This window comes from Carassius auratus, chromosome 31 (assembly GCF_003368295.1).
Source record: "Carassius auratus strain Wakin chromosome 31, ASM336829v1, whole genome shotgun sequence".
Taxonomy (NCBI): domain Eukaryota; kingdom Metazoa; phylum Chordata; class Actinopteri; order Cypriniformes; family Cyprinidae; genus Carassius; species Carassius auratus.
In genome coordinates this window covers 649,459-659,149 of record NC_039273.1, presented here as the reverse complement: position 1 = coordinate 659,149, position 9,691 = coordinate 649,459, and the positions used below count along the sequence as shown (strand labels likewise).

Below are 9,691 nucleotides of genomic sequence, written 5' to 3'. Positions count from 1 at the left end.
TTAAAATAACACTTTTACAGTGAACTGGTGCTGAAAACTCAATGCAAGTTATTCCAAGATATTCCAACTAAACTTGATAAATTTGTTGAGTTGAAAGTACTTTATAATCTAAGTACTGTAAGTACAATTTTAGTTTTTGTCTGTTTTTGATTACGGATGATAAATGAGACGGATATTGGGTGTGTTTTCTAATCCGTCTCATATTTATTTTTTACAGGTATCTCGAAATACCTTCAGTGTACTGCGGGAAATGCTTGTAAAAGGTGAAAACATCTTGGCTAAACAGAATTTCTGACTACATGTTTCTAAACTCGACGTTTCTCCAATAACAGCCCAGAGGAAAGCGTAAACAGGAACGTCCTTTAATATTAAACTCCGTTTTTTTTCTACTAACAAATGAAATGAACTGCCCAACAACTTGCAGTGTTGTTCTCTTTCCTAATCGATAATGCTGATAGTTTATATTATCATAAGTTAAAGGTCAGCAAAATGCTAATGTAAGTTTCTCATCAGATCTGAGCCTGGATCAGACAGAGAATCACAAAACCATGCGTTTTATTTCAGGTAAGGAACATTATGATATATTGAGCGTTTGCCTGTAAGATTACAGTTCAATTGTTGTTTGAGGCGTGTTTCTTTCACGGTTTCACAATCCCTGCAGAACAAAAGCAGTCTCTGGGTGTATTTGTAGCAATAGACAAAAAAATACATTTGTACTGTATAGGTCAAAATTATACATTTCTCTTTTATGCCAAAAATCATTAGGATATTAAGTAAAGATCATGTTCATGAAGATATTTAGTAAATCTCCTACTGTAAATATATCCAAACGTAATGTTTGATTAGTAATATGCATTGCTAAGAACATCATCTGAACAACTTTAAAGATGATTTTCTCAATATTTAGATTTTTTTGCATCCTCAGATTCCAGATTTTCAAATTTATTCAGCTTTCAGATGATGCATAAATCTCTCTTTATTTTATTTTATTGACACTCATGACTGGTTTTGTGCATCTGGGCCACATATGTAAAAACCTAGCAAACTCCGATCTCTGACGCACGTGTGAAACACGCTGTACTCGCTCGATGATTTGTGTTCTTCGAAAGTGAATCCGGCTCGTTCTGTTCTTAAATTGTGCTGATGTAATTAGCAATTCAGCTTTGTCATTGTGATTTACTGTTTGCTGATTCCTCTCCGCTGGCGATAGTGGAAGTCTAAACAAAGAATCTTTACCACTATCTGATTTTCTATTAACAAACGACAGAATCTAAGCACTGATGGTAAATAAGTCAATGCATGCACAGACAACAGATTAAAAAGTGTTGGTTTTATGTTTAAAAGGTGAAAACAAATGCACACTTGCTTGATTTATTGCATGCTCGTACTGTAAACATGGCGATCGGTTAATTGTGTCAGAAATGTTCTACTTCTCAGTGTTTGTTTGTTCATATATTTGTCCAAACTTGTTCCTGGTTAAACACACCAGAGCCAGCGAATACTAGAAACATTCAGGCAGGTGTTGAGGAAAGCTGGAGCTCAAGGACTGAGTTTGGAGACCTCTGTTCAGGAATGATTTGCAGAGGCTGAAGTGAGAAGATGAGTGGATGTGTGAGAAAATTGTCCTCATTTTTCCTGGGCATGTTCATTCATTTGTGCTAACGGTTCTCTGAGAAATACCAAATTCACCTGCCAACTTCAATCCTGCAGGAACCGCGGGACCACAATGGAAACCAAACCAACGCAGCATTTATTTCCATGCTCCGAAAATATGTATCCCGCAGGGTCTACACCTCAAACAGGATGTTTACAAGTTAAAACGGCAAATTATAATTAGTTTGCACTTACAAATTGCATAAATAATATTATGAGATTATTGTTTTAAAATATACATTTTAGAACACAGAAACATGAAATGATAGAAAAAACTAATAATAGAATGATACTTTTTTTTTTTTAAAAAGACTGAAATTACCAGGATGTGGCGTCACACCAATGAGTCAGTGATTCATTCATTCAGTCGATTCATTCAAACGACTGATTCGCTCAGGAACGAACTATGAAACTCTTTTTTATTAATACATCAGTGAATCACTGATTTAATGCATTAAAAAAAAACACCTGGTACATCTGCCAAATGTCTGTTAAAGATTGCGAAACACTTGATAAATGTCTGTAAGATGTCGGTTTTACATGCATACTAAATCATAAACATCTTAAAGACATCTACTAAACATCTATTTGACATCTATAGATGAGCAAACTTTCTAAAACACATCTTGTTGATGTAAACGCAGACATCAAATGAGTAACTTTATTCATGTCTTTGGGAAATTTGGTTTGTGTGCTATCAGTGTTCACAATATGGCTTTGTTTAGAACCAAAATAAAGCAAAAAGACATTATATTATATTAATATGAACTAGTCCTAGAAAGTCTGTCCATAGAATACCATGATTACAAATCTATATCTGTTGCTGTACAGTAACAATAATCTAATTTTAACAGATGATGAGATCTGTATTATGAATGTATAGGCTACAGTAAATTTACGTTTGCTGTTTAATAAAAATGATTTTAATGCTCATGAATTCACCTAATCTTGCTGCACATACAAAAGCATCCGTGGCTTCAGTTTAGCATCGCCCCTAGTTTCATGAAGGCTCAGGAGATGTGGTTCATTTGTGAAAGTGTGTAGTTTGGAGGATTTTCAGCCACCTTTTGAGTGTTCTCGACAGATGTAGCGCGCGTATTGTAGATATTGTACGTATTTGAGATTAGTTTAGGTCATTATTATGTTCTCTCACAGTCATGTATAACATCCAAGCTGTGGTTTAATAGCAATCGAGATTCGGATGTTTTCGCAAGAGGGCGATGGAGGGCTTCACTGTTCTCCATCCGATGATGATGATGGACACAAACTTCTAAGATTGCTTTATTTCTCTGTCCAAGATGATGCATGTACAGTAGCCTCGATCTGCCAGACAGATCTCTTCTGCTTGTGTCTGTGTGTAAGCCATCCTTTAATAAAAATAAAAAATAAAAGTCATCTTTACTCCGAACACAGATTGCGCGTTTCATATTTTAACAGCTGTGAGACAAGATGCACTTTAAAGACATTCAAAATTAAAATCGCCTTTGGGAAGATTTGTTCATCTCTTTTATGCTATTTGTTATTCGCTTGCTTGCAATGTTAGGCGTCTTGAGAGAAGCACAACCGTACGCGTCGAATAGGGGTAACTTTTTTTTTTAGGGAATGCAAAATTAATTTTGGAATATGAGAAGCACGCTAACTTCTGGCACCGCGTCGGAGCGAGGATCAAACACGCGCAGGAGATGGTGTGACCTGTTGAGAGAGAGAGAGAGAGAGGGACACTGGGCGTGCGCTTCGAGAGAGAGAGCGCAACACAGTTTCTTCTCTAAACAGCAGGCGGGTCTGTGATGAGGGCATTACGCGCGAGCGCCAGCTGACTGCACGAGTTTGCACCGTGCCCCAACCAACTTTTCACCTGGAACGGATTTGCTCTTCACTAATGACCAGGACCTCGTTGGCTGCCCTCATCACTCCGAGTCAGTCCGAGTTGTGGATGTGTTCCGCTCGGTGATCTGTGTTTGCTGTACGGGACTAGTGTTCTAGTGTTCCCTCGACAGGTGCCATGAGGCTGCTCTGCTGGAGCCTTCTGCTGCTCATCCAGTGGATGCGGACACAGGTATCGAGCTCGTTTCTTAGTTTCTGAAATGCTTTCCGAATCAGAACTTGTTACAGTGATTGCGCGTGACTGTGTCTGCACTGGTCTTTCATCAAATCACCATAACGCAGAAAAATCTCGTGTGGTGGTGTGCAAATCAGATTATAACTTTAATAATCTGAGGATGCAATTTTTAGATATTGATATCTATAGTCTAATCATGAGTTCAAGCACTGTATCTAAAGTGCATGCATGTGTGTTAGAGAAAATAGAGCTAGGGGTGTTGAGAAGGGAAGCAATTTTAAATTTATACCATATGCACATATTGGAAAAGGCTTCTTAATTAACACTAAAATGGAAATAGAATTTCTGTTCTTTGAGGTTTAACAGACATCTGTGTGAGATCTTCTCCTGGCCTTGGCCTGAAACAGAATTTAATTTCACATTTATGCATCGTAAGAGAAGTGTTTAGAACAGACAGAATCCTGCTGCTGTTAATAACATCAGAGCATTCATGTGACAGCTTTCCAAAGCCTCTTTCTGATGAAGTTCCATCATCGGATGTGATCAGAAACGAGTCTTTCTGACACCTCGCTGCTGTCTGGAGACTTAAAAAGCATTTTCATCTGGAAAAGGCTACGCTTTCCTGTTTATAATCCAGTTCATCATCACTTTTCATCAAATACACAATCAGCTGGATCAATCACACACACTCAAGTGTATTTTAAGAACTAAAACGGCGAGTGTTATGGTGCAGTTTCTGAAAGCACAAGCATCTTATTGATGATCCCATTTCTTTCCTGTGTAAGTGTGATCATGTCATAACGACCCAGCAGTAAATCGCAGTCATGAATCACAGTCGAATCTTTATGCTTGCTCTGGTCTGCTTTATTAATGCCTTTATTCTCTTCTCCACATCTCATTTTAGCCATCAAGATCCATACCGCTCTGCTTTATAAGTGGAGTGATTATTAAAACATATTTTACTTTAGCCTACATTTTTATGGCAGCGCACGTCGAGAGGCTGAGATCTACAGCGGTTCGCTCTTAAGCCCTTCTCCTGATGTTTGTTCCCACAATGCAACTTGTGTGTTTAAAACTGCAGGTATTTTAGGCTGGTTTTGCGGCCCATCACACGTCAGAAGGTGCTCGGCGGAACGGTGTGAAATTAATGCTGTCTTATCCTCTCCTAATAAATGGATCTAATTTACAAAGCTATATTCAAAAATATAAAAAAATAAATATGTTCTTCTCAGCCTCCTGAGCAATCATATTACTGACTCCATCCAGAGTGGTGCTTTTATTTCTGAATTTAATGTCTCATCTTTGATGATTGATACGATGAGAGGATATTGTGCTTCGTGTTTTTCAGAAGGCTTTATTTTTGCCCTTTTATTTGATTGACAGGTGATGGAATCTGAATGTGGTGATTAATGCATGCTGAAGAACTCATGTGGTGTGATTTTGCTTATGTGTGTTGCATATGATATTTTGTTTTGCAGAAATCTCCGAGGATGTTGGAGTGTGTTTTGTGGTTTTAGAGTTATGTGTCAGCTGATTGACAGTGTCTCCAGGTTAATGAATGCAGTGAATAAACGGCTCTCCGTTGACTGAAGGCTGCAATTAAAGTGAATTATTGGGGAAGCCCTGCGCTGTGGTTTTCATATCGACGTGGCAGTGGATTTGTCTTACTTAAACCGTGTCCTAACCAGGCGACAAGTAATTCATCTGTTCGTGCTGAAAGCCAATGACTAATGTGTCATAGAGCGCAAAAGTGACCGCCGGTATTTTACCATGTACTTCAGACTGTGCACTTAAATTCTTTCATGAATAAATTAATATATATTTGATAGTAAGTAAAACTAGGTATTATAAGGCATTTATTATAAGAATAATATATAACAAAATTTGTGAAATTACAAAAAAATTATATTTACCTCTATACAGGTATTTTCAGAGTGTTGGGAGACTTGATGACGTCATTGCTGTGCTCTATATATGGTCATGTGGATGCAGATTATGGACCAATGAGAGCTGACTGTGGGCGGAGCCAATCGTGTGAGGAGAGCAGGTTGTGACACTGAAGAGTTTTGTTCTTGTATGTTGTCAGAGCTGGTTAGCGCTCAGTGTCAGTTCAGATGATCTGATCGCACAGCCTTTTGAAATATATATACCTTTGAGATTTTAAGCATGATTCCTCTACATCGCTTCAGCGAGCCTAACTGTGATTCCCGGTGTTCATTACATTATTTATCACACATCTAGTTCATCAATAAATGAGACCAAGGCAAGTGATATAAATGGCCACGTTCTCAGCAGCTCCCGGGGAAACATTTTTTAAAGATGTGAGTTTGAGTTAAAGATGCAGAAATGAATAATGATGTCTGCGTTTACAAGCGTCTGCTTTCTTCATCAATCCTCCTTCAGCGTGAATATTTATAGCATGCAATAATTGAAGGAATATATTTAATTCCTGTGGATTTAGTTAGTTGTTGACTGCCAGGGGCTTTGCAGTGACCGGTGCTGATATAATTCAAGCAGAGCGACTGATATATATATTTGATATAAAATATAATTATTGATTTTAAGCACTTTATAAGAAGAATAAAATATTAGAAAATTTGTAGAATAAATTTCTTTTAGGAAAAAATGTAAGATGCTATAGGTATTCAACTAAATAAATGATTTTAAGACATTTATGAGAAGAATAAAATAAGAATATATAAAATTTGTACAGATAATATAAAATATATATATATATATGTTTTTATTATTGTTTTTTTATGCAAGATAAAACAACATTTGCAAGTACAAAAAACATACTAAAAAGGGGTTGCATTACATTAAAATATTGTGCTACACTGTAAGAAATAAAACTGTAAAATAACAGAAAATTACTCATTACACTATCCATTACTTGTACAGATATTTAACTCTAATACAAAACACAATGCTGTGTGAAGTTTGACATAGATTTCCATATAGAATTCAAATGTTCATATATTTTCAAATTAATATATATTTTTTGAAAATTAAATAAGAATATCATTTGAAAATTGCATTCATGAATGTGAAATTTGGCAAGAATTAGTAATAAATTGTAAACTAAGTATTTAAGAAAGGCACCAGAAAGTCAATTTTATTTTATTTTATTTTATTTTATTTTACAGAAGTTTGAAAATAGATAATTTTTTTATAAAATTTGAAAACTCAACCTAAAACACTTTTAATAATTTGAATAGAGATGTCAACAGTTTTATTAATTCACTGAATATGTTGTCAGCTGATGCTGAAAAAAAAATCACAAAAAAATTGCTTTGTAAACTTGACATTGAAACATTTTTAAAATAATTACCAAGAAAAGGCAAGTAACAAATTAAATGTTCAATTTTTAATCTAAAAAAACTTAAATACAGTGTAAAACAATATTTTTCACAATTGCAAATTGTAAGTTTTTGTAAGTAGATTTCACCAAAAATAAATAAATAAATAAATACTATTAATGCTAAATTCAATATGTCATACTGCCTGTTTTTGAGTGAAGCAGTTGCTACATCATTTCTTCTTCAGTGTTTTGTTTTCTTGAATGTACTTTAATAATCTCAAACTTTAAAAAGTCACTTTTTACAGTGTACACGAGCAGAAATGCTTATCTAATGCTTATCATCTCAGAAACATCTTTAATTAATTGGCTGAAATGAATGATCTAATTTTTCAAAGTTGTACTGTAAATAAAACAATAAAAATAAAAAAGATCACTAGATTATGTTTTACAAGAAAATACTATTTCAAGTTGCCGTTTCTTGTAAAAAACAATATTATTTTAATACTTTAATATACAATTTACAATTAATTTACAATTATGTAGTTTTTGGTCGGTGCATATGTTTAGTGTTGTTAGAGATTTCTTATTCTGTGCACATCACTAGTGTGTAAAGCAGCTCTTCTGCTCTGAATCCTCCTGCCAGATTTCCCAGCATGCAGCAGTCAGGTTATTTTGAACACAGCTGTGGCATGTGTGTGTGTGTGTGTGTGTGTCAGAAGTCATGGATGATCCTGTTTGTAGGATTGTTCGTTTGCTGGCTCAAGCCTCTTACGCTTTACATCTTCCGGAAGAGGGAGGAGATGCTGACAGATGAAAAGGTCTAAATGGGAATCATTTGGAAATATTCCCAGCGGCGCTCCTAGATTCCTGAATGAAGTGTGAGATGCCTCCGTGTTCTGGAAGCTGATGTCAGTGTGTTTGGAGTTAAACTACAGTGTGTGTGTTTATTAACTCCATTTATTACAGGTTATTCAGATTAGAAATCAGATTTAATGTTTTCATTTTAACTTTATGACTCAACTATAAAGTTATATTACATTAATTAATAACATAGAATTTAAAATGAAAAAAAAAATCATACACACACACACACACATGTATGTTTGTATGTATTTATGTGTGTGTGTGTTGGCTGTTAAGCATCTCAAGATTTGAACTGGGTTGGGAAGTTTGATTCTTTCCAGTGAATCAGTTCAAACTGTCCATTTCAGTGAATCGATTCACAGCTCTGATTCAGTTGTTTGCATCATCCCTCAGAACAAGTTTGTAGACGTTTTATAGTTAAATTACTACGGTCTGTTATGTTATTGAATATGCATGAAACATTTAAATATTCCTCTTTGTTAAATTAGTGTAAGATTTTTGTACCTCTTTGTTGCATTTAACATGAATCCACTTGATTATAAGAGTTATAGCTCCTCTAATCAGTGTTGTTTTAGGATTATTCATATACTATTATAGTTTTTATTAATATTTTGAATACGTTTTTATTTTAGATTTTCTGTTTTCATTTAGATTTCAGTTAAATGTTTTAGTAATATGGTGGTGTACTTTTTTATTTTTATAGTTTTTTAATACAAATTTAAGTTAAATGTTTTTATTGGAATTTTTTTGTTGTCTTTTAGTTTGTATTTTCTTTTTCCAGTTTATTTTCAGTAATTTTAGTGCTTTGACGAAGTTATTCAAAGTTGTTCGACTATTACGTTTTTCATCTAATATTTGTATTTTATTTCAGGTTTATTTCAGTTAAAAATGTATTTAAATCAGTAAAAAAAAGTTTTATATGAGTGTTTTTTAACGTCATTGAGATACTATTCTGTTTTTTGTTAATATTGCAAATTTGATTCCATTTTTTAGATTTTCTGCTTTTATAATAATTTAGCTAAGAGCTTATTTTTTTAACAAAAATAATTATAATTATATATATGTATATATTGTTTATTGATGCACTGCTCTTCGTGCATCTGAGTTAATCAGAATGATTTATACGTATATATAATTATTTTTATTTTTATTTATTTTTTTGTATATTTTTTATTTTTATTATTATTTCTTTAGATATATTTTATTGTATTTTTTTATAACAACAATTTAAACTAAATGAAAATTTGGAATTCTGCCCTGGAATGTTTAAATAAGTTTAAGTTTTTATTTATTTCCGTTTTACAGTTTATTTCAGTCATTTTAGAGCTGATTTCAGGTATAAGTTTATCTTCTAATAAGCTGGACGCAGAGATTGGAGATGATCTGATGGTCAGTTTATATTAAGATTGCATCGCTGCCCTAGTTAACAAGTCATTAGAGACACGGCGGATTGGCATCAATGTGTTTACACACACACACACACACACACACACACACACACACACACACATGCGCAAGCAGGAAAATAGTTCACACCAGCAGGGACGCACTGCTCTTCGTTCATCTGAGTTTATCAGAATGATTTCTGAAGATCATGTGACACTGAAGACTGGAGGAATGATGCTGAAAATACAGCGGAGCATCACAGAAATACATTACACTTTAACACAGATTCACACAGAAAACAGCTGTATTAAATTCCAATAATATTTCACAATTTTTACTGTATCTTTGATTAAATACATGCAGCCCAGATGAGCAGAAAACATTAAAAATGTAAAAAAAAATTCCAAGCATTAAATCCACTAGAGTGT

The 9,691-nt window shown here is 34.2% G+C and overlaps 1 protein-coding gene across 1 annotated transcript in view; it reads left to right on the top strand.

The window, feature by feature from the left end:
* Nucleotides 1-3,455: 3,455 nt before the first annotated feature.
* Nucleotides 3,456-9,691, top strand: part of LOC113050128 (neurexophilin-2-like) — a 66,486-nt gene continuing 60,250 nt past the window's right edge. Inside the window, exon 1 of the mRNA XM_026212826.1 lies at nucleotides 3,456-3,709. Coding sequence (XP_026068611.1) covers nucleotides 3,656-3,709 — 54 coding nt within the window. The 5' untranslated portion in view covers nucleotides 3,456-3,655. The remainder of the gene's footprint in view (nucleotides 3,710-9,691) is intronic.